The 24663-nt window shown below is 41.0% G+C and overlaps 2 protein-coding genes across 7 annotated transcripts; one reads left to right on the forward strand and one right to left on the reverse strand.

The window, feature by feature from the left end:
* The first annotated feature begins 773 nt into the window (after positions 1 to 773).
* c6h22orf23 (chromosome 6 C22orf23 homolog) lies at positions 774 to 4393 on the forward strand. 4 transcript variants are annotated; one of them, XM_085161466.1, is made up of 7 exons: positions 774 to 900; positions 1124 to 1224; positions 1784 to 1846; positions 2149 to 2250; positions 2591 to 2749; positions 2918 to 3052; positions 3220 to 3334. In XM_085161466.1, the coding sequence occupies exons 2-7, from the start codon at positions 1131 to 1133 to the stop codon at positions 3231 to 3233; spliced, it is 567 nt and encodes a 188-aa protein (XP_085017592.1). In that variant the 5' UTR covers positions 774 to 900; positions 1124 to 1130; the 3' UTR covers positions 3234 to 3334. The 4 variants fall into 4 exon arrangements, with proteins under 4 accessions (XP_085017592.1, XP_085017588.1, XP_085017590.1 ...); XM_085161462.1 differs by lacking the exon at positions 774 to 900 and adding an exon at positions 3483 to 4393 and having other exon boundaries at positions 3300 to 3400; XM_085161464.1 differs by lacking the exon at positions 774 to 900 and adding an exon at positions 3483 to 4393 and having other exon boundaries at positions 2591 to 2740; positions 3300 to 3400.
* On the reverse strand, positions 3687 to 21988 carry micall1a (MICAL-like 1a). 3 transcript variants are annotated; one of them, XM_085161449.1, is made up of 17 exons: positions 21360 to 21988; positions 21099 to 21245; positions 15496 to 15544; positions 13008 to 13149; positions 11952 to 12043; positions 10661 to 10800; positions 9286 to 9875; positions 9140 to 9200; positions 8535 to 8962; positions 6864 to 7252; positions 6639 to 6773; positions 6388 to 6514; positions 6137 to 6227; positions 5923 to 5996; positions 5312 to 5426; positions 5188 to 5234; positions 3687 to 5094 (listed from the first exon to the last, which is right to left on the reverse strand). In XM_085161449.1, exons 2-17 carry the CDS (start codon positions 21242 to 21244, stop codon positions 4961 to 4963), a joined length of 2760 nt encoding a protein of 919 aa, XP_085017575.1. In that variant the 5' UTR covers position 21245; positions 21360 to 21988; the 3' UTR covers positions 3687 to 4960. The 3 variants fall into 3 exon arrangements, with proteins under 3 accessions (XP_085017575.1, XP_085017576.1, XP_085017577.1); XM_085161450.1 differs by having other exon boundaries at positions 6864 to 7210; positions 21099 to 21986; XM_085161451.1 differs by lacking the exon at positions 21360 to 21988 and having other exon boundaries at positions 15496 to 19483; positions 19616 to 21217.
* Between the last annotated feature and the right edge of the window lie 2675 nt (positions 21989 to 24663).

Here is a 24663-nt window from a genome sequence, read left to right on the forward strand (position 1 = left end):
TATATTCTGGCTGCTGTTTATCTGCAGACATTCAGCAAATGCAGGCTGCTGTATTTCCACAGATAATGATGCCCTGACTGCTGCTGACCCCCGATGACTTGCCCGCCACTGATAAAGACTCTCTCTTGAGAGTCTTCTGAGAGACGACTACACATAAGACATTCACTATGCAGGTTGAAAGCTGCAATGATCGACTGCTTTATAGACACATTGAATCGTACATGTACAATGACAATAAAGGGCCATTCTATTCTATTCTATTAAACAAGTTCAATTTAGGCTGTTTATTTGTCACTTTCAAAGGCATTGACTGAAAATGCATTTGTTTGAGTCTCACGATTGGTAATTAGTTTGCGTTACTCTTAATTTTTTTTTTTTTTTTAAATCCCTTGTAGTTTTAATGATATAATGTCAATATCTTAGGGATCCATATGAGTTTTTTTGTTCTATAAAAATAGTATTTAGCTATTAATTAGCTAGTAATTCCTGACTTCCTCTCTGTATATATATTTTAACAGAATAAAAAATGTTTAATAGACTCTTGGTGACAAAACTAAAATAAATGAAAATAAAATCAATAACTGATGGAAGCCATTAAAACGGTAATAAAAATAATAATCTGTCTCCCTCTAGTGGCCATAGTTGACACTGCACCACTGTCTTGAAACAATTGGTAAGCGTAAAATATCTTTTAAAAAAGATTTTAATTACTAAAAGTTTTATAGTCATTATTTTCTGTCTTTCCCTCTTTTTTTCTTTTTTAAAAAAAACATATTTCAGTGAGTTAAAACGGGGCTTTTGTTATTTAGTTGCTATAGCAACATAGTGTCACTGCCGTCTTCCTGAGTTTGAAGTTGGTCTCCTTTTTTAAAGACTGGCCTTTCCTTAAAAACCAACGAGGTAAGCGTTAATAATGTTATTAGTGTTTAATATTAGATTATTAATGTAATATTTAGTTACGATATTTGTCTCGTAGATTAACGGGTTTTTTTTCCCGAAGCTTTAGGTCGTGCTGAAGTCATTCATAGATCACAGCGATGAAGTTCACGTTAAATTCAGGAATAACAGCATCATAAATTGAACTAAAACAATGGTATTCTGGGTTGTAATTTGTGTGTTTTAGTTTGCAGATGGAAACTTCCTCACAGGCTTCAGCTAGCAGGGGATTGTGGAACAGCCCCAGAGCCACACAGTTAAACAAGGAGAACCAGGACATGCTGAGATGTAAGCTATGCTTCAAAAATCTGAGCTCACTAAAGAAACATTAATAAAAACCTTACATTTTGCTCTAGCATATTCTAGCATGCATACATGATGATATCAGTGCAGCAGTTTGAATTAGAAATACAGTGTTGACAGGCTGGAATCAGCCCGCCACAGACTGCCCAGCTTTGTTCAACCTTGATGTGTTGATAGTTTTGGATTACTTACGTCTTCAAGCAGTTCTTCCAAAGGTTTCAGGCATGTTGAAGTTAAAACCTCAGATAAATTGTCCTGGGTCAGAGGGAAGTTGGGGTTTCCATATTTAAATATACCCACCAGCGCCTTTCACTCTGTGTGAGGCACTTCGGTGTCATTGTCAGTCCTGTAAACACACCATGTGAGCTTTTCGTGGTCAGAACATTTGTTCTTCATTTTGCATGTCCTCAAATTTTATGAAGATATGAGAGATTTTCAGCATGGTCTCAGGATTTATGATCCCGCTATAGAGCTGTGTCTGTGTTTCATTTACCGTTGCTGAGGCCTGTGCTGTGTACTCTTATTGTTCTGTTTCCGTGCTCAGTGTTGAAGCAGGAATCAAGGGTCACCAACCTCAAGAGAAAACAGATCAACAATCAGCCAAAGAGTAAGTTTGTTAAAGGTCTGATACTGTCTCATGGTGTATTTTCTTATATTTATACTTAAGATATAGTTGTACCAGAGTCAAAATTTTAGAAGTTAATAACAATATTCCACTCTGTACATATGACCTATTGCTAAATACCATCATGATTTTGGCCCTTATGGTGCCATATACTGTTACTGTTGGACTTCAGATTGATTTAACACTCGGGCATGATGTCCTGAGAGCAGGTGTACCTGATATGGTTGCCTAAATTATGTGGTTCACGTTGTAACTCCCACCTGCTGTTCAAATCTGTTTGTAAGGAGCAGACACCCAGGGTCTGGATTGGAGGGACAGTGATCTAGGCAGAGATGCCCAGATCTCCCTCCTCCCAGCCACCACCTCTTATTCCAAGGCATTCCCTGGTAAGCCAAGTGACACAATGTCCATAGCTTGTCTGTTCCGGGTCTCTTCCCAGACACTACCAAAACACCTCTCCGTCCTATTCAGATCCCCAACCTTCCTCAGCTGACTCCTTCTAGTGTGGAGAAGCTATGTCTATACTGTACCCCTGTCAAATGATCGAGAACCTCGGCCTAGCCCAGGCACTGTTCACAAAGTTTCTTTAAACTGTGAATCATGCAAAGCTTGTCGGGAAGAGTCCCACACTTCAAATATGGGGTTTGAAAAAAAGCATCCACAATTAGCAACGCTTCATTTTTTGTAAACAAAAAACTTTCGCTGTTGTAAAATTTTCTCCTTCAGATGAAACAGCTTTGCCTTTCACCTCTGATCTGGCACAGTCTCCTCCTCCTAGTAAATCTGTCCAGAAACACTGGCCAGTGCACACTCAGAAACGCACCGCCGAGGCATGTCGGTCTGGGAACAGCTACGAGAGAGAAAGGTTTTGTCCTGGTCCGACACGTACGTTCTTCAAACTGACATAAATTTCAGTTTATGTGTATATTGCATGTCATTGATCCCTTCAATTTCCGCCATTTCTTTCCTTTTCTTCTTCATTTATTCCATTTTCTGCACTCTGAGAGAAATTCAGACTCTGTTTTGCGTAACTTTCTCTTCATGTCACCCAAGGAGACCTAGAGAAAGAGAAGAGGAAGCTTCAGAACATCTTTGCACATGGGACCGAGCAGCCCGGAGCGGGATCTTCTCAGAAGCCTCCTCAACATGAGAGCTCAGAAATACCAAAGATGGATCGCTATCAGGAAGGTGAGGCTGACTGCAGAGCAAAACAATGAGGTGGAGCGGTTACACCAGCATTATATTTGAATCTTAAAGGGAGAGTTTAACCCCCAATTTTGGGGGTGGAACCTTGGGGTGATTTTAGTGCAACAAAAGATACATTTGAAAAACGGAAATTTTTTTTTTTTTTTTAGGGAATATTTTCTGAGCCTCATGACAAGATCAATGTGCTCACTGACCCTCAGAGTAAGAACACGTTCTGTTTTTCCTGCAGTTCTGAATGAAATACAGGAAAGACGACAGTTTCTGGAAGACATGGCCTCCCTGGGTCAGGAGAAAGATTATATCGACATCATCAACACTGAGATATCTCAGGTAAACGTGCTTTGAGCCACTATTATGTTCATTTAGTAGATGTGACCAGATTCACTTAAATGTATCCTGGCTCTAATAACAGAAATTACGAGAATTGGAGATAATGGAAAAATCCCACGTTCCCACATCTGATACAAACACAGAGAGGCCAGAAAATGCAGCCAACAAAGAAGACTGACTGTTGTCTTTGACCGGGCGGTCTGCTTCTCTTCAAGCAAGAGACATACCTTCAGTCAGAGCAGAGACACGCGCGCACGCCAGTGAATACAACACACATCTACCCAACTGTGTGAATTTCTTTTATTCCTCTGCCTCCCAGTGTCAGTATTTCACACAGTCCTGCTGCTGTTTTAGGACAATGTACAAGATGACAAAAATGTGGTGGCACAGAAGCCCTTTGTTTCAGCTGGACAGGAAGTTAGGCACAGAGCAGAAACAGACAACAGACACAGCCACACAAGACAAATACATCATCTAAGAGACGAAAACACGAACAGAATGAGTAAACACGTTTACATTAGCTCGAACTAACGATGTATGCAATAAAATAAATGGCACTCGATATAAACTACTTTAAGGCAAAACACACACGCACAAAAAGGCATAGTAAAATATAAATTAATGATTGTATACCTCAGGTCCATCCTTCGATAGTTAAAACCGTTATAAACTGGGCTTTTGCTACAGTTGATAAAATACTGTATATTTTCTTCTTCTGAAATTCAATATTGCATCTGTTACTTTCCATAATAAAAGGACACCTATCCTGCTTTTGCTTGGAAAATGAATAAGTCCCGTTTAAAACTAACCGGCAGTTTGTTTTTTGTCTGCAGATCGTTACTCGTCTATTTTCTCCTCCAGTCTAACCCACTTATAAATACTATATCTATGTTTGTGTAATGCTTTGATGACAAGCACCAACACAATTGTAAAACTACTACTGAAGAAACTAAAATACACACAAACACAAATAAAATATGTGTATATATAGCAGCTAGAAGTCTTTGATTGAGCTTTTCAAGAGTAGATGCTGCAGTTTCAAGCAAGTTTCATCTGGAAAAAAACAACAACAAAAAACACAAACTTATTGCTACTAGTACCATGGGCTCAACCCAAACATGACATAAAACCTCAAATACGTGCGCCTTTGAAGGAGCAAAGGAGACCACTACTCAAGAGGGTGTAAGTAAAACTAAAAACATTAAAAACTCAAGAATATCAGGGATCAACGTAAGCTGACAAATCACATCTTTGCTGAAGGCCTATAGAGCAGAGTCACTGTGCAATGCAGGGATGTTAAAGCAAAAAGTAATCAGTGCAGTAATACAGAAACCCACCCAACATGTCACTAGTTTGAATATTCAGAGCCTAAACCTTTTAAAGCACTTGCTGTCAGACACTAAAAGGCAACTGAAAATAGTCACTGAATGAGTCTGGGTGACTTGTGAAGTGCTTAAAAACTGTTTGAGGAGATGTCATAATCTTCTATCAAAATTCTTTAGTCTTCTTAAAATAGTAGTCCTTCAAATATCCTCTTGAACTAGACGTGTCCTCTGCTGTTCAGCTCTTCTCCTTTCGCGGGCTGGGACTCTTTCCCGGTTCTCCTTTATGGCTCAGACGCTTGAGCACCTTGATGGGTTTAAACTTTGCCCCTTTTTTCTTCTGGTGATCGCTGTCTGGATCCTTCTGAAAGTCTGATGAGGATTAAAATAAGAAATAAAACTGCTTTAAAAATTTAAAGGAAGGAAAAAGAGTGCCTTCATGAATCTAATGAAACATCATCGCACCTTTTTTCTTCAGCATCTCTTCCATAAGTTTGTCCTCCTCTTCCTCCCTGTGACAGAACCACAGTTAGACTCCTGCCAGTCTCTACACAACACAGATGCACATGAACTGTCTGTACTCGATTACCTCTGCCTGTCCTCGTCCATGCTGTTGACTATTTGGTTGCGCTGTTCAATGATGGTAACCAGCTCAGCCATCAGCTCCTGCTCCCGACTCTTGTCATCCTCGGTCCAGTCTTTCTCTGATGAGAGGAAAGAAGAAATGGAAGAAGCAGAGCATGATTAATAATTTAATCTGTTTTATTTCAATTATGTACACTGTGTAGGTGTTCACAAGGTTTATAAATTATTGATGCAAAAGCAGAGCAGCATTCACTATAAACTAAATGCACATCCACCATCCTGTCAGGTCAGCAGGGAGTCCTGATTAATAAGTCTAGGAGTGCTGGAGATACTGACATTTCATTCATTGCACAAACTAACCAAGAGATTCTTAATAATTCAAACTGAAGATTGATTTTTTTTATGTTCTTTGAGTACTTCAATAATGTAAACAATTTTACAGAATATAGTTACTGGGAGCCACTGAAATGAAACTGGATTGGGCATTTAATGGTTTTTACCTTCCTGTACATGTGAGAAAGGCCAGTCTGGATAACGTTCTAACCCAGTTATTATACAGATGATACTAGGAGAGAAAAGACATTGACTGAGGACAGATGGAAATGTCTCAAATACCTGGTTTGTTGAGAAGACACCTCAACTCGTACTCTACATCAGCCTGCCTCTCCTCCAGGTTCTGCTGCTTCGCCCTGCAGAGAGCAACACATTAAGCAACAATAAGTTCGAAAATATAACTTCCCGCTTACTATTCTGAGCATCTGTCTACAGGGTTTATATGTAATAATAAAACCAGCCGTGACGTTCCAAAACTGTAAACTTTATATCTTACGTGTAGACCAGCTCAGCTTCCCGTCGGACAAGAAGGTGTTTATCATGAATTAGGGTGAACCAGTCCACCAACAAGTGCTCCTCATCTTCATCTAAATGAAGAAAGGGTGAATAACAAATATTAGTACTCCTGTCATTTCTGACAGAGAAGCAGATTTGCTTTTATTACTTAGAAATGACTATTTAAAAAAAACAAAACAAAAAGAACAGAAAGCTGGTCTTCACTGGACTTAAAGTGCTGTAATGTGATACCGTTTGGATTGTCTCTGAGCTTCTTCTCCAGCTCCACTCCCCTCTGCTCCAGCTCATCCAGCTGCTTCTCCAGCTGACTCATCTCCCCATGGATGTCCTCAACTGGGATGTATTGATCCGACTGCACCTGGAAGGATGTTTGAATCACATGACTACTGCTTCATCTGTTTTACTCTTAAGTGATGATGTCATTTCTGTCGGGTTTATTTCTGTTTTTAATTAGTCCGTTTTTATTTTGGGGGGTTATTTACCTTGCGTTTAATAAGTGGGAAGCCATGACCGGGAGCCGGGGGTCTAGCAGGACGGGGGCCTTTTGGCGGTCTGGTTTTAGAATTAGCAGGAGAGGGCGAAGCTTTTCGGTTGAAGGGGTTCTCTTTACATATCCGCTAAAAAGAGAAAAGATGCAGTTGAATTTTTAGTATGTGCAAAGTGTATTGATATATAAATTGTCTTCTGTTTGGAGGTGGCGCCATTACCTTGTTTTGTGACTGGGTGGCCTCTGAGGCCAGTGGGCTGGGGTTGCTGGGTCGTGGTGGTGGAGGTCGAGGAGCCTTGGTCACTGGGTTGCGACTGGTCTGTGGAGTGGCTGGAGCTGAGCTGGCATTTGCTGGTACTGGAGAAGGGGCGGGGCTTGGAGAGGGCTGACGGAGATGCTCAGTCGAGGAGGAAGAAGGGGAAGGCTTTGAGTCGTTCGGTGAGCAGATGGAAGGCTCGGAGATGCTTTTGGTGAAGTTGTGTTCCTGGTCGCTGCTGCCACTGCCAGCCAAAGGGAGCTGAGAGGAGCTGTAGTCTGAGCCTGAAGACAAACTCTCTGTGCTGAGAGCTGGAGAGGGGGAGCAAGAGGAGGACTGAGAATGAGAGAGAACTGAAGAAGAGAAAAGGTTTTGAAAAATTTAGAAAACAGCAGGGACAGAAGAAATTCAAGAGGAATAAAAAGTAGTTGGGACAGATTGAAATGTTGGAATAAAGAGGATAAGGGGAAAAAAAACACAACATTATTTTTAGCATCTATTAGCAACGCATCTCTTTTCAACTATTTTTAGTCTGTGACTCTTTAGAATAATTTTTTTTATTATTACTATTTTTATCAGCTGTGTACATCGTTTCCGCTCACCTCTTTTGAAGTGACAACTTGTCTGTTAAATTAGAGGTTGTTTAATTTTACATCAGACAAACTAATCTAGGATTAAAGTGACTAACAACAGCACACACACTTCTATACTGCACACATTTTGAAGATTTGGATGCTCAAAGTTGGACAAATGTGCTTTTTATCTATTAAATGGATAAAATGGAAAGTAAAATACAATATTATAAATCACTGGGTTGTAAACTTGTAAACTTCAGTCTTGATCAATGACGATCAGGCTTTGCAACTGAAAATCAAATATGAATTTACTTTTGTCCTGTTATATGTAAGTCCATATACCTGGCAGTTTAACTAGAGACATAAATAGAGAGTGAACAAATAAACTGAGAGGAAATTCTGTTGCACAATAGTGCTTGCACCCCTTGCAGAGCCAATCAACAACAAACACTTTGTCAGTAGTTGCAAATATCTGCCCGAATACATTACCAGGATGGCTCTGAATGGTGACCCTTATGTTACTATGAAAATCCCGTACCATGCACTGTGTGTTCAGTGTCTCTACTATTGTTCAGCATATTTAGACGCATTATCTTTTCCAGACACACTAGTTAGCTCATCATCAATCACTTCCTCAGAGCTGTGTTACAAGTTAGAAGCACATTTCCATGGTGAAATGACCTCATTCACGATGAGTCACGTACTGAAATTACAAAAATATGGATAAGTGACGTAAACGTAAGAGTATGCCCCCTGAAAAAGTCAATCCTACTGCATAATTTTCGGCACAGCCATGTTTCATAAGGGACTCTGCTTTCATACAGTTTAACTGCACAGTCATATTGGTGTTTTCATCTATAAACTTCAAATTTCTCAGCTGTTTACACTGAGTTTAGAAACCCACTGAATCAGGTGGCACTAAAGAAAATGACCTATAATGTTTCTTTCTGTAATTTATTTACAAACATTTGATAAAACATCAAATAGTTAAGTTACTGTTTGATATTTGTAAAGCACAAAGGGGGATGCTCTTGGTGTTTGTGGTTCTGATAAAACTGACCTTGGTTACCGGTGGGTGGCCGAGGAGCACGAGGTGCAGGCCGTTTCTTGCTCTTGGTGCTTGCAGGACTGACAGAGCGGGATGAACTTCGTTTATTAGTGGGAGTGTCTGCACCCACTGCGTCTGCTGCCTGAGTGATGCTGTACCATGGGTGACTAGACACCACCGTAGGTGGAGGTGCTCCTCCCTCACTCCCTTCTTCCCCATTTCCCTCGTTATTTTCGTCGTCGTCGTCATCCTCGAACGGGTTGGAGGACTGGGGGGGCGTGCTGGGTCTGGAGCCCTCCCCTTTGAGAGAGGACAAAGAGCCTGTGTTTGGAGGTGTTGCCAGTCCAGCAGGGCGAGGGGGAGGGGCTGGTGCTTTCTTCTTCTTGGGTTCTGACTGAACCAGTGCGAGCCAAGGTGGGTCTTTGGGTTTATGGGTGCCACTGAACAGTGAAACACAGATAGTGATGGAAGGGAGGGTCACACAGAGGAAGACAACAAAGTACATCCACATGGAAGCATGGAGGGTTAAACAATTACAGCACACACTGCAACAACATGACAAACTATGGAGGTGTGATTAATGAACGTGAAATGGCATTTAAGATAACTTCAGCTACCTTGCAGGAGACTGTGACCTTCCTCTGGGTTTGGGAGGAAGTGGAAGCTTCTGAGTTTCACCTGGGATATTAGGAAAAGCGTTGAGCATGACTATAAACAAATGATTCTGCTATTTTTAGAAACTTACTGTGCAAAAACTACTTACCGACTGCAGGACTGTCTCCTGTGCGGGAGAGTCGAGCCCGTGGCACAGGGCGAGGTGGAGGGATGGGATCAGAAACCCGGCGGGGTGCAGGCACTGGCCGACCAGTAACCTCAACATGAGGTGTAGAAGGGAGGTCTCCATTTGCTGTGTGTTTGGCTGGTGTTTTAGTTTCTTCTTCTTCTTTCTCTCCCTCCTCCTCTTCATCGTCGCTCTCATCGAAAGGGTTGGGAGGTGTGGCAGATTGTGGTTTCTCCTCTGCTTCGCTGGTACTGTCTTCATTTGTTTTTTCTAAACCGTCTTTGCTTGTTGTAACGGGAGCGACCGTAACCGAGTCATCGGCTGGAACGTCAGTATCGTTCGTTTCCTGTACTGGAGTCTTTGCCTGGCAGCCATCAGAGGGCGCCGTGTGAGGAACTGTGCTGCGACCGGTCCTAGCAGACTGTCCCGACGCTGGTCTCTTACTAAGATCGGGCTGGCCATTCTGGTTGGATAAAGCATTCCTATTAAGGTGATGTGCACAGACAAGTGTCCCAGAGTTGCTTTCTAATTTGTAAGATCCATGAAGCAGTGTTCTGTGACACTCAGTGCACCTGAGAAAACAAAGAAACAAAAACAGGAAGTGTGACGAAAAATAAACAGTTGTTTTTTTGTGACCTGTTTGCAAAAAGGATTCACGCATTATTAATGTATACCAAACACCACCTACAGTAGATATATGAATTGAAAATATTCAACAGGTGAAACATAAACATTTCTTTGTGACGATGTCACAGGAAACCGGACACACCTGTTCTGACACGATAGCTAATTTTAGCTGTAGTGTGAAGCCTATGTGCAGCTGCTACAACTCAGAGTGAAATATTAACTGTTGTGTCCACCAAAAATATGTGACCAGCTCTTTGAAAAGCTGAACTTCTTGCATCTTCAATCAGAAAAATAGCACCCATATCATCGTAACTAACACTAAGAGTAATCAAAAGAAAAAGATTTATAAACAAATAGCTAAGGGGAATTTACTGATATTAAAAGAAATAAAAAATAAAAAGTAACGCAATGGCAAATACAAATAGTAATAACTCTGTTATGATGTTATACATGTGTAATAAGTTGTTATAAATGTTTTCTAATTAACATTTTAAACAAAAATAAAAAGCATCCAGTTCAAATAGAGCTAAGCGTCTTACTCACACACAAATCTGAATCCATCACCCGATAGTGCACAATATCCTCTGTCACAGCTTGACTCGATAATTCGGGTCTTATTTTATCAAGTTTTTAAATTGTTTGGCGGCCATACCCAGAGGGAGGGAGTAAGCCTTAAGGAGAGGAGGTGAGGACGTACAACACGAGAAATGAGTAGAAAGGGAGCGCTCACTTGAAACAGTTGCGATGGTAGAGCTTGCCGTCCACCAAAAACCTCTGCACCAGGTGGACGTGTTTCTGGCAGGCGGCGCAGGTGCTGCTGAGAGTGCTCCGCTTGACTGCCGCGACCGCTTCGGTGCCTGTCTGCACGGACTGGATCGGCAAGTACATGCGACCGGGGACGTTGTTCGCAGGAAGGGGGACAGGGAGGAGACATCAGGGGAAGGGGGAAGATGGAGAGTAATGGGGGAGGGGGAGATCATATACGGAGTCAGGATTTGAGGATGTGGATTGTTCATTCTGTTTAGCTAGCTACATCTACTTGGTTATCTTATTTTTGGAGTTCAAGTGAAAACATCATTTGATTAATTAAAAGTATGTTAAAAAAATCAAAAGAATGAAATGATAAAAAGACGTTTATTAGTAAAAAACAATTTAAAAAAAAAAACAATCCAAACAGCTTTGGTTAGTGGCTCTGGGAGTCACACATTTGGGATACAGTTACTCTTTAGGACTGAGATATTGCGTTTTGTTTTGTTTTTTCTAGGTATTAAGTAAATATAGGGGTTAGAAGCAGCATATTTCAAAACTTGGCACACAGTGTTAAGAAACTACAACTGTTAGTTTTTTATCCATAGGAGACTGTTAAGAAAGACTGACCTAACAGTTCTCTTTCACCTCCAAGCCCACCCTCCCACCCCCACCCTACTGCCTAGGCTCAGGACCAGAGAGCGGAGGGGGGGTGAGATGTGAGGACGGAGAACAGGAAGAGGAGGGAGTGGAATGAATTTCCATCTGAAGAAGGGAGGAAGGGCAAGTGGGGGAGTGATGAGGAGAAAAGCAGTACATGGGAGTACGGGATGGAGGAAAGGTGTTGAAGGGCATGCGAAAGAAAAGAGAGACAGGATACAGAGGCTATCTTTATAGACTTATTCTACCGCCTTTGTTGGGCTTTTTCCCCTGCTGTGCAACACATAGCTCACATAAGGAAGTTGACATAAAAATCCATATTTGGATATTCTACACTTTTGTAGTAAAAATAGCAGATTTACACGATGTAATAACTCCACATAGTACATGCAAAATGATTGTTAAATCTTTCAAGGCTTCAAATGTCATTTCAGTGGGATTATCCACTCCATAACAGGCCATCATAATCAAAGTATTTTGAGTAATCTACTGCTTGCTACCATGCAAACTCTAGTAGACACCATGCCAAGCTCCTAGACGTTAATTAGGCCTAATATTCTCAAACAGATAAAAGAATAAAACGCTTCTCCTGGTGCCAAGTCTTATATACTTACCTCAGTCTTATCTTCCAGAGGAGTTACAGGCCTTTTCTGGGCTGGCTCATTGAGACCAGCAGTACTGAGCCTCTTCATACAAGGAGGGTTTGCTGTGGTAGAGAAACAAGGGGAAGCCAGTTAATGGCTAATTTCTTGTATACATTATTATCACACCCAAAATTTAAGCTGTTGTGCAGTCCAGTTTCTTTTGAGTTATGATGAAATGAAGTGAGACTTTTCATGAATGGCACCACTTTTAAATTAAAGTGACAAATATACCCAGGTACTGGCCCCAACCCTCTAGGTTCATGTCTCCCTATTGGTAAGGTTGACCAGGTTGCATCTGTGGTGTCCCCCTCTTTATTTTTCATTTATTCAAGTTATCAAACACTGAATGTGTTTGCTCTTTGTTCACTGGCATAGGCAGCAAAGAAAGTGGATGATGATGATGATGATATGACCCAATCACAGCACTTAGAGTTGAAGGTGAAGACAAAAGAGAGACTAAACTGACATCCAATTAAAAAAGATTTACTTTTTCCTTTGATGATTGCTACAGTAGTGCATAAAAGTAAAACACTGGAATATTTTTTTAAACCAACCCAACATACATTCTAGTTTGTGTTTCCTTTACTGTCTTTTGTTTTTTAAACCCATCAGTCATAGTCCAGCATCTTTGAGTGCAGCTGGGGATAGTAATCTTTGATATGCTCTGACAAGCTGTTTCATGCTGGAGGGCAACCAAAACCTGCTGCAGATAAAGAACTGGTGCATGTGTTACAACACTGAGCTCACCGAGGCCGCAAAGGAGAACAAGGACTACTTTGACAAACTGCAGTTCATGATCATGGAAAAGGAGTCAATCCAGGGATAAGGAAGATACTGGAGAGACAGCTTTTATATAATCACATTTACCGCAGTTTGCCACAAATGCAAAACATCTCTGCAGGAAACACTCATACCTAAAACATATATCACTGAAAAAAAGAGCTTACTGAGTCTGTAATAGCATCTACATTAACAAGTAAAAGATTATATATGTGTATGTGACAGAATTCACACAGTTGCACGCACCCTGAGACTTGTTGTTGAAGAAGTTGTAATACTGCGACACGTATGTGATGATGCTAAGCCGGTCAGGCACTTTCATAGACACCATGTCTTCTGGGTCCAACAGGGCTGGAATCCCCAGTTCAGTCTCGGCCACTTCAAACGCCTTTCAATGAGAAAGAATGAGGAAAAGAGGATAAGGGGAAAGGAAGTAGAAAGAGCAGGAAACAATGAGACAGGAACCAGTGAGCTTAGATGCAAGGCAAAACTTGAGTAACAGCGAGATAAACTGACCTTTTTTTTTATTAAAGATAAAAACCTTGATAAGCACAAATTTGGTAACAGCTCAGCTTGATCTGTTGTTGAAACCTAATGTGGCATCTTGGTATGACTTCTATCAGTATTTCATTTCTTTATTATTAGGAGTTGTAGTGGAAACTTGTGGGAGTGTGGTCTCTGTATTATTCAGGAGAATGGAAATGATTAGTGGTTAACCTTTCAATGCTTTAAGCACCTACAAAAAAAAAAAAAAATCCCCTCACTGCACTGAGCCTGCAGGAGAAATCTTATCTCAAGCCGAAATAAATAAAACCAAAACAAGTGGAAAAGCTTGACTGGATGTGGGTGAGGAAGTATGCAGTGAAAAAAAAAAATCCGCTGTTTGCATGATGTTTACATTTATTCCTTTGAGAAAAACCAGCAGTGAGGAAAAAAAAATTCCAGTGAAGAAATGATACTGCAAACAGCATTACATAACAACATACCAGCACGGTTCTGAAACAATGAGGCCTACAAATGCTGCACATCACATGTGGCTTCTAAAAATCAGTCTTAACCTCCCCACACCTACTATTAGATAGTTAAATTGAGAAACCTTATGAACACACACACACCATCTTGGTCGGCAGCTGCCTCCAAACACGTCATGTATCATTAATACTGTGTGCTGCTCAGTAACATTTAATATCTATTTATTATTATTATTACCATTATTATCATCATTATCATTATTATTATGCTATTATAGGTATTGATTTTATTGCAATTATCCACTTCATATGAGTACATGGTGATTCTTTGCAGTGATCCACAGCTAGCAGACTCAGAGTAGTGAGATTTAATGCTGCAGAGGCCTTGAGTCAGATACTATCCAAGTGATGGATCTTTTAACACTTTTCAGCCCAAATCGGGTCAGGAAGACTTTTCTCTCGCATTTTACACTTTGTAAGGCCTAGGATTTTTTTTTGAGCATGGTGAGTGAGTGAAGTGAAACCAATGTAGTTATTTCTGTAGTGGCAACCCAACAACCAAAACAGCTACTTGAGGGAAGCTAAAGTAGTTTCTACCTCGTGCTGAAAAATCTGTGGCTCACCATGACAAATACTTCTAACATTTTATTTTTGGATTTGAATCTAAAAACGGAGACAAAAACTGGGTGCACTGGATAAATGACAAAAATGAGGTGACACAAAAAGTCTGCAGCTTTCTTCTGGCTCGAATTCTCCTCACCCTGTCACCTATGACTTTCCTAAACAGACCACTCTAAAGTCTGTGACCCAAAGTGTCACCCAAGTGACACATCAACCCTGACCAGGCATCATCAAAAAACTGAAAAGATTGTGTAACACAATAAAAAAAAAAAAATTAAAAAAAAAAAGGAAAATGTTTGCAACATTGACATTTACTACCAATGTAATGTAATCCACAGTGATTCTAAAGGTTAACAATAACTTGAAACCTGCACAGTAGGAGCTCCTAGCTTGAGTCTCCATGTGACAGCAGTAACATCTAAACAGCGATTTAGCATTTAGTGAGTCTATCAGCACCTCCTACATGAAAGGGGACTCAAAAGTCATTCCAGGAGACAATCAACCCCAAATACACTCATGAAACTTACAAACTGATCTTACATGGTCAATCAAACAGAATGCTTTCCACATAATATTCACTCCAGACTAGACGTGACAATTACTTTCGTCCTTTATAAGCTTTTCACTTCTCCTAATGCTGCAGGAATTGAAAAACAAAACATTAAAACAACAATAAAGAACTGCCAAAGCTGAGCTCAGACTGAAAGGAGACTTCCATTTCATCCCTCAATGTTCTCCTGGCTTCAAAGCCATGTGGAAAAAAACAGCCAAGGAAATCAGATTTTTAAAGTTTTAGGCTGTATTTGATGTACTGCTTTACAAAGTTGCAAACTCTGCACTTTTGCACTAAAAATCTTCACTTCATGGTTTCTCCACAGGCTTATGTCAAGAATTTAGTTTTTTCTGACACCGAGTGCTCTGGCTTCCTCCCTCTGACTCTCTGCCCTTCAGCAGAATTAAGTAAGAGTCTCTCTTCACATCACGCACACACTCCACTTACACCCACAACATCTATGAGGAGTCAAACACATAAATTTCTGGCTACACATAAGCTAGGGATTTAAAAATGACTCAGGTTTCAAAATGACATCATTCAACACAGAACAACGTGTGCACAAAACATAGTTGTAAACGTGACTCACCAGGCGGTTGTTCTCATAGACATTCTCCTTAGTCAGTGAGCCAAAATCTCTGCAATGACAGAAAAAGGTTACAACAACATTTAGGATAAGGCTGAAGATAAGGCAGCCAGCATAGTTCTATAGCAGCCCTGTTTCTACATACAACTTGCTCAGCTATTTGCACTCATATTATAGACTATAAGCTATAATATAAATAAGCTATTATTTGCCTGACAGCATAACAAACTGCAGTGGTGAGCGGTTACGGCTCCCACCTACCACTGCTGACAATCTCGAAAACAGCCCTTAAATGATGCCTGATGCCAGAGCAAAAAGAAAGAAGCAGCAGGAGCGATGGGCCGATAATTACAAGGCTCTGCTCCAAAATGCCCGGAGCAGGGATCTAAAGCCAGTTTCTCACCAGTAAACATCCTGCAGTAAAACTGGAAAAAATGTCTGAGGAGCTGTGGGATGAATTTGCATAAGTAAATGCGTGCAGTGGTCTTAGACAACAGTATGGCAGGGGGAAAAAAATAAGAAAAACCCACCATGAACCTAATGAGTGCTTGTGGAAACCATGTGGAACTTTCAAGAAGGCAAAATCCTGTGAATGAGCTCCGTGTTGGAGCCACACAAAGTGACCTCTGTTCTCTCTAATCTAATTCCCGTGGCCACAAACGCACTGAGCAGCAACTTTAATATCAGGGCTGTGTCAGCCCGAGTCCACCGTGTCAGCATAACAGACATTGCCGAAATAAAAAGTGCAGTAACTCAAAAATAACAAAGATTTTACATTTTCATACCTCACAGGAAAAAAAAAAAGAACTGACTGGGATGTTGAAATGCTGTGTGTGATCAGCATGCACATCTAATCCACAGTGACTCAGAGTCTCACTCCAAGGTTTATTTTAGGTGAGAGAGAGAGAGAGCGAGAGAGAGTGTGTGTGTGTGTTAGGCGGTAATGACAATCCACATGATCAAAACCTGGCTTGAACCAGTACATCCGCTAAATCTGGTTTAGTCAGTTGGAAAAGCTTTGCAGAATAAGATTGTCTGATGTTATGACAGTGAATAATTAAGCACTAATCAAGGAGCAGGTAAGACAGCAAGTGAGTTACAGAGATTTTAAAAATATAAATCAAAAACAGCAATAAATTAACAGAATTTTATTTAAATACAAGTTTTAAAAATACACTTTATGTGCACTTCCATTAACTTTGCCATGAATGACTTCTGGGGCTCCACATCTACTCCATCTCCACTGGTCTGACTGACAGGAGTCCTCATCCAAAGGATGATAAGGCCATCCAAGTCTCATCTGCATAGGTTGTTTTGGTTTTTTTTGATTAAATAAATAAAAATTGAATTGAATCTGCATCAGTGTGCCATTTTTTCAATGAAGCTTCAGTGGCTGCAGAGTAAAGGGCAGCACTTCTACTACAAATGACCTGCACATGCATTAGAGCTAAATCCAGTTCGACAGGCAGAGGTCTCAGCCGCAGATTAGTCTGACGGGCTGTCTGTCTGGATCAGAGGGAGTTCGGCAGGGCCGCTGCAGCTAGAAAGAAAGCTGAACAGCGAGGCATGCTGGGACACAAATTAAAGAGGCAAAGCTTGAAAGCTCCCAGTTTGCAGAGTTTAGGATTTGTTTAATTCCTGTACTTTCAGCATTACTGCTGTGCTGTTTATGCAGATAAAGTCCACTTCACTGTTTAAGTGAAAGTTTGCTCTGCTTCCATTCAGTCCAGTTTGCTCACCTGAGAGATGAACAGCACGAGCCACATGCTTACTGTCCAAAATAATTTATCAGACCACTGGGATGACACGTGGTTAACGGTACATTTTACTGCAGTCTGTGGGAAAATTCTAGCCCTTCATAACAATCTGTTCAGAACAACGACACATCCATAGTTCATTTTTTTCCCTGATGTTATAAATCAAGTTCACTCTTTTCCTGTACATTGGTGTGCCTTTGCCCCTACCTCAGGAATTCAAATTCAAGGCTTTCATAGGTGAATCTATGGAAGAACCTGCCTTTGTCTCTGGCTCACTCAGAAACTCTTATGGCTTATGACCATTTCCAGTAACCTGTGACAGTTAGCTCTCAGCTTTCTGATGCTCACAGGTCTCTTGAAGCATGAAAGTCCTTTTTATCACCCTTGTCTGTGGGTAGGGCACTGATGACCACTGGGGACTGGCAGTCGCCCTTGAAAGATGGGCTTTATGGTCAGAAATGTCAAACTGGGCAAAGGGTTTATCATCTCTATGATTTGCTTCTTTTGTAAAAACGCTTGCTAATCGCTCATCTGTGGGGCTTCTGCTTTTTTTTTGTAGCACCTTCAGTGGTTATACAGCATACCACCAGTGTTGGTAGGTTACCATCCTGACTGATTTTGTGTTTGTCAGACACCAGTGAAGACTTTTCTTATTTTTTAAGCCAATTTTCCAAAAGAATAAACTCAATAAAATTTAATTGAAGACAGAGTGCTTCTGTGGTTTAATACAGTCATACTCGCATCACATGTCTAGCAAGTTTTCCTGGGTTTTGTTTTTAATAACTTATAGTTGCCACAAAATCTCCAGGAAATCTGGACTTTTCTCAAGGCACACCATTGTATTGTGTGAATTCTGATTGAAGAGAAAAAATAAAATAAACACATTCACATTTAGTGTACAGCAGCATATGTAAAACAAAAACAGGATAGCTTGGGTGCACTGTAAAGTTTCAGGCTGTTTGTCACTTGTACAGGTGGCTAAAGGTGGCTCACTGTCACTCAAGTGAAAAAGAAAATTACTGTTTTGAATCTCTACTAAAAAGATGGCGAGTCATCATGTCTTCCTCCCTATACCCAACCCTTGTAAATCACATATACACGCTGTGGTGTTTTGTGGTAACCTCTGTACTCAGTGTGTAGGTGTGAAACACAGATAGAAGGGAAGTGTTGTTACAGGCAGAGCGTCGCTTGTCAGGATGGCTTTGACACGCCACATTGGACACTCGCTCACATCGCAGAGCTCACAACATTACAGAAGGCTTTTTTTCTTTAAGTGGCTGTGACAAAATATAATTAAAACATAGAGAGTTGAAAAATGAACCCCGTCTTCCAAGATAACACTGCCATACTTAGGTATGTTAGTATGGTGCTTTTAGATTTTTACTTAAATACAATGAAAACATCTAATTTCACTGCAGTTAAAGTAGGGGTGGGCGATATAAACGATATACGATAGAAACGATATAAATTTGGCCAACGATAGAGATTTTGACTATATCGCTCTATCGTGATAGCACATGTTGATGATGTCATCAAGCTGCGCCTGTTTTGGTCGAAAGCATCGCAGCGGTTACAACCATTATCATCTGCAAATTATGGCGGGCAACAGTCATAGCAAAGAGATGAAGTACTTTTGAAATATGGGGAAAGCCAAAAACTGCGCTTCCTCCACTTCCGTAACATTGATTCATTAATGTTGAATTCTCTCGCAGCTGTTCTATTCCCATGTTGTTGCAGTATATTAATAACTAACCTCGTACTGTGGATGAATAATCTCAGTTGTTCTCCTGACTGAAGTTTGTCCTGTGTATAGCATCCTGCTATGCGATTGCATTTGTCCCTGACCACCAAAATCCCTCACGTTAACTTTTATCGAGTGGAAAAAAAGTTGGCGTTCATCCTCCAGCTTCACTGTGCTAAAGTTATGCTAACATAGCTGTGTCGCTAGCAATCACGTAGCACATTATATACCAAGTAGTCAAACTTCAGTAACCCTGCAAACGCCACTGCTGTTTAGTTTTCTGTCTTCATTTATTTATGTTGGAAGTGGTAGCAGAGCTGTACATTTTATTTAGTTTCAAAAATCTCTCAGTCAGAACATGGTATGAAATGTTTAGGTGTAAACTAGCGAGCTAACTTCCTGTTAACTTCTAACTCCGTTACATTTAATAAATTCTGTTTTCATGGATGCATGGATGTTAAACTTAATTGTTACACCCAATAAAGCAGCAACGCTGATTATTTAATTAAAGAATTTAGACCGTGTTTGTTTGACTTTGGGACCTGAATGGACAGAGTTTTGGACCCAGATTACTCCGCGAAGCTCCCCACTACGGCAGCCGTAATGCTCCATTAGTGCTGCTTACCAAAGTTGTACTAAAATATTTTTTAACAGATTTCTGCACGCCAAAATCGGTTCGAGGTCAGTAAGCACAACCAGAATTCATACATAAGGCACACTGTCGATTTTTGAGAAAATTAAAGGATTTTAAGTGTGCCTTATAGTGTTGAAAATATGTTATACAGAAGAAAAGAATATATCGTGATATATATCGTTACCGCATATGCTTCAAATTATATAGCGATATGAATTTTAGGCCATATCGCCCAGCCCTAAGTTAAAGCATTAATAACTGGATTTTTGTCTTTAACCTACAACACTACTCCTACTGTAGCAATGCCATCATTACTACATGGGAGCAGTAAATGTGAAAATGTATGGAAAGTTAAAAAGTACAAGTTGTTTGAATCATAAAGGCAAAAAATATTATTATAGTTTAGTCACAAAACCTTGACATGTGGTTTTGCATATGACTTTCTGCAGTTAGTTGCACTGGAACATTTTCTGTTGGAGAAGTGGGATGCATGACCGTAGTCTAGTGAACCACATTATGTATGCATATGATCTTGTGGTATTTAGTTCTAGCAGTGCTGGTCTACAGGGGCACTTCACCACATGTCCTGTTTGTGGTACAAAACAGGATACCAGACAAAGTGTCTGTAAGAATGCTGTCATGATTTACAGAAGCAAAGAAGACAAACATCTAAGATTTCCTGATTTCAAACAGTCTCATAACAATCGTACCGATTCCATTAAAGTAAAAATATCCTGGGCATTCTATTACAGATGAAATGACAGATGATGGAGATAATTATAGAAAATGATGTATGGTGTATGCACAAGCACACGCCCTCTTTTGCAAGTATGGATAGAGTGAAGATGTCTCATACTGTAACCGTCTCTGTAACAAAAAAAGTTACACAGACTTCAAGTAGCTTATAATGATACTGTGGGATTACACATGCTCCTTAAGCAATCGCAGATCACTAATTACATGACAGAAAAAAAATGGTTGGTTGGCTTATTTTAAAATGAATGGGGTAAGGATTGTTTTTCCCACTTGGGTTCGTGGTTTCGTCTCCATTTTTAATAGTTTTGAATATGGTCCAGTGTAGTTATTAAGATTATAAAACTTAAGTTATGTGTTATTACGTAATGGTTTTACTTGAGATCAAACTGGGCTGTACGTGTATATGGCCTTTGAGTTTAAGAAGTCTGACAGCTCTTCTTTAGAGCACAGATGAGTTCAGATGGCTCTGTCCTGACAGGTTTTGTTCTACATTGGTGTTTTGAATGGATGAGTTACCCTTAGTAATCCTGAACCTCAATTCAGTCACAAAAGAAAACAGTTAGCAGCCTGTCACGCCTCAAAAACCAGTATACCTTTCAATGGAGGCAGCGCCTACACAAAAAAGAACCAGTGTACCACAGATTAACGTTACCGTTAACTTAACCTGCTTCTAACTTCCTTTTACAGTAGCGTTTATGTTACACTTGAGGTTACTTACATCAGATCTGGTCTGAAGCGATGAATAATAGCACAAAACGCCAGCCCGTCTCGAAAGGACGTAGACATGTCCTTAATTTGCACATCGTTGTAGTTCTCACACTGTATCCGACACCACTCCTGGAGAGCCTTCAGAGATCCCATCATACTGCAGACAAATCCGACGGGGAAGGTGGTGAACTTGGATTGATCGACCTTTATTTGTTGACGGGACAGAGACAGCGACGACGGCCAGGCAACACCCGAGCTGCCGATACGTTACCTTCATGAGCAGCCACTGAGTCACATTGGAAAAAAACGAGCATGTCTTAGGAGCTAGCTGGACGATGCCCAACTTTACCAACTGCAGCAAGCACCGTGTGAAGTTCACCTCCCGTGTGCGGTTATTCAGACTGCGGTGGCTGCGGAATGAGTGAAAAACACGGCTGATTTCCCGAGCTGATAACGGGAGCTCGCCCTCAAAAGTTCTTGACGTAGCCGAGTTAGCTAACTCGCTGCAGTGGCTTGCTGTTTGGCCCCACTTTGCAGGTTTGCTGTATATGTATAAACTGTTGTTTCACGCAGTGATGCAGTTTCAATCGAAGCAGGTGCAGAATTTCCTCTGTGAAAGACCGCAAGACTCGCACTAGGCTTTTGTTTGTAAGTGCAGTGACTACAACGGCTAAAAGACTGGTTTAAAAAAAAAGTCTCTTTAGTCCGTTGCCCGCGACGCCATCATTTATGTACCAATACAATTAAAAGTAACCTATGAAAAAATAAAAATCCCGCACAGGAAGTGCAACTCCAGCCGAACAGCGCTGATTAAAACACTGACAGCCTGGCCAAGCTGCCAACCTACAATATCCCGTTTCTCTCCCTGCTCTTATCGCCCAACAGGGGGTGCTACACCCATTCAGGGGCTGCTGTCTTCTTCTTGTATTGGAGTTGACGGAGACATGCATCATCTCCGCATTGCTGCCCTCCTCTGGTAACTTGAATAATACAGGGTTTATGTCTGTGAAGGTTCTCAGTCATCCAGGTCATCGTAGTCAAAGGAGCTTGCAAAGAAAAGCGTCTGGACTTCTTTAAGTTACTTGAAGACGTTTCACCTCTCATCCGAGAGGCTTCTTCAGTTCTAAGGTCAAATGGTGGAGAGTCCCAGATATAACCCTAGTGGGAGTGTCCCCCCACAGAGGGACAAAAGGACCCCCTGATGATCCTCTAATCGCCTGAGCCAAGGTGTGGAACTGGGTGTGGGTCCCAATCAGCCAGGGTTTCGGGTGATTTCATTGTGAAACCTGGCCCCACCTTATCATGCGAATTCCTGAGGTCAGATGGCCCAGGGTGTGAGTGGGCGTTAAGGCGTCTGGGAAGGGATCTCAAAACTGGATTATAGATGGCAGAGAGTTGGTGTCGTAAACCACCGCCTCTGTTCAAAGATGGTCGCTCACAGTGGACATAGATGGCTTCTTTCACTCCTCTTTCAAACCATCTGTCCTCTCTGTCCAAAATGTGAACATTGGCATCCTCGAAAGAGTGTCCTTTATCCTTAAGATGCAGATGGACAGCTGAGTCTTGTCCTGTGGAGGTGGCTCTTCTGTGTTGTGCCATGCGCTTGTGAAGTGGCTGTTTGGTCTCTCCAATGTAGAGGTCTGGGCATTCCTCGCTGCACTGTACGGCATACACCACATTGTTAAGTCTGTGTTTTGGCGTTTTGTCTTTCGGGTGAACCAGTTTTTGTCTGAGTGTGTTGCTGGGTCTGAAGTACACTGGGATGTCATGCTTGGAGAAAACCCTCCTGAGTTTCTCTGATACACCGGCTACATAGGGGATGACAATGTTGTTGCGCCTGTCCTTCTTATCCTCCCTCGCTGGTGTCTGATCTTCTTTTCTGTGCCTCTTTGCTGATTTTAAAAACGCCCATTTAGGATAGCCGCACGTTTTGAGTGCTTCCTTTACATGTGTGTGTTCCTTCTTTTTCCCTTCAGGCTTAGAGGGAACATGTTCTGCCCGGTGGTGTAGGGTCCTAATTACTCCAAGTTTGTGTTCCAGAGGGTGATGGGAGTCAAACAGGAGGTACTGGTCCGTGTGTGTGGGCTTCCGGTAAACTTCGATGTTGAGGTTGCCATTCTCTTCAATGTGCACAGCGCAGTCCAGGAAAGGCAAACAGTCATCCTTCGTGTCTTCCCTGGTGAACTTGATGTTTTTATCCACAGCGTTGATGTGCGCAGTGAAGGATTCCACTTCTTGTGTCTTGATTTTGACCCAGGTGTCGTCTACATATCTGTACCAGTGGCTGGGTACTCTTCCTTTGAAAGAGCCAAGAGCCTTCCTTTCCACTTCCTCCATGTAAAGGTTGGCTACAATAGGTGACAGGGTTGCTGCCTCCTACAAAGGGGGAAATAGCTATTTGAGCCCCTAAATTTGTTGTAAGCTTGCTTATTTACAAAGAAATGAACAGTGTCTATATTCTATTGTAGTTTAATTTCAATGGAAAATTACAGAACATCAACCAAAAATCCAGAAAACACATTTAATCAATGTAATGAATTGAGTGAGTTAAGGATTTGAAACTTTACAGTCCTGCCAGAATTCTGGCTCAAACAGATCAGCTGTGTCCAGATTACAATTAATAAATCAGTCAGTCAGTCAATTGGAGATAATCTTTATATGAACTCTTTATGTGTGTAAACGTCTGTCCACGTGGGTCATAATAGAGCACCAAGGCAACAAAAGGATGGTTAAAGAAGAAGCATACTAAGGTGATGGAATGGCCTAGCCAGTCTGCAGACTACAGTGTTATGGTTTGTTTTTTTTGGTTGATATTCCATTTCCCATATACAAGCTTGTTTTGCCATTCAAAGCTTTTAAGGTTAAACCAAGAATTTGACTTTGAAATTTGAAAGCTATAGCCTGGATTATATTCAGTTGCAGACACGGCCAGCTGGAGACCCAATGACCAAGTAGTGATCCCAAGTCAATACCAGACACTGACTTGCATAGATGGATCTTCTCTAAAATCACTGGGATATGTGTCAGTCTCCATCAGCCATTGAGCCCCAATGTACTCAGTCAGTCTAGTTACATCTGTCACTGCCGATGCACTAAATTTGAGCTTTATTGTTACTGAAATGTGGGTACGAATGTAGCATTTTAAAATATTTATTAATATTTCACTGATTTTGACTTAATTTTACTTATAGTTGTCAAAGCTTATTAGTATACAGTTCATTTGTGGGGCCGTGTTGACCTCTTTGTACATGACTAATCCCCCAGCCCCGTCATTAACACAGACTCTGGTAGAATTTCATCAGAAACGAAGAAAGTATTCATGCATATCAACACTTTATAATGCTACTAGTAATATACCTAAGAGAACCTGTGTAGGGAAAAGAATATGAAAATATGAAATTGTTATCACAGTCAATTAGATAGATGGATTTGTGTTTTGCACATGTTTTTTCACCACCAGAATCAGAAAACTTTATTAATCGTCAATAATAAAATTAGTTCAACTGAGCTGTAGTATCTTCCCCACCGTTGTTTGATGAGATCTTCTCAAAGCCCTTGAAATGTTTCGCTATTCG

Source organism: Neolamprologus multifasciatus, chromosome 6 (genome assembly GCF_963576455.1).
Source record: "Neolamprologus multifasciatus chromosome 6, fNeoMul1.2, whole genome shotgun sequence".
NCBI lineage: Eukaryota > Metazoa > Chordata > Actinopteri > Cichliformes > Cichlidae > Neolamprologus > Neolamprologus multifasciatus.

What these genes read in the sequence shown, in the direction of transcription:
- c6h22orf23 (XM_085161462.1), top strand. Translation starts at nt 1,131, where the DNA reads ATGGAAACTTCCTCACAGGCTTCAGCTAGCAGGGGATTGTGGAACAGC. An exon ending in TTATTCCAAGGCATTCCCTG is followed by an intron (nt 2,251 to 2,590) that starts GTAAGCCAAGTG and finishes TTTCTCCTTCAG; the next exon opens with ATGAAACAGCTTTGCCTTTC. An exon ending in GATGGATCGCTATCAGGAAG is followed by an intron (nt 3,053 to 3,299) that starts GTGAGGCTGACT and finishes TTTTTCCTGCAG; the next exon opens with TTCTGAATGAAATACAGGAA.
- micall1a (XM_085161449.1), bottom strand. Translation starts at nt 21,244, where the DNA reads ATGATGGGATCTCTGAAGGCTCTCCAGGAGTGGTGTCGGATACAGTGT. An exon ending in TACCATCGCAACTGTTTCAA is followed by an intron (nt 9,876 to 10,660) that starts GTGAGCGCTCCC and finishes TTGTTTTCTCAG; the next exon opens with GTGCACTGAGTGTCACAGAA. An exon ending in AGGTCACAGTCTCCTGCAAG is followed by an intron (nt 8,963 to 9,139) that starts GTAGCTGAAGTT and finishes TTCACTGTTCAG; the next exon opens with TGGCACCCATAAACCCAAAG.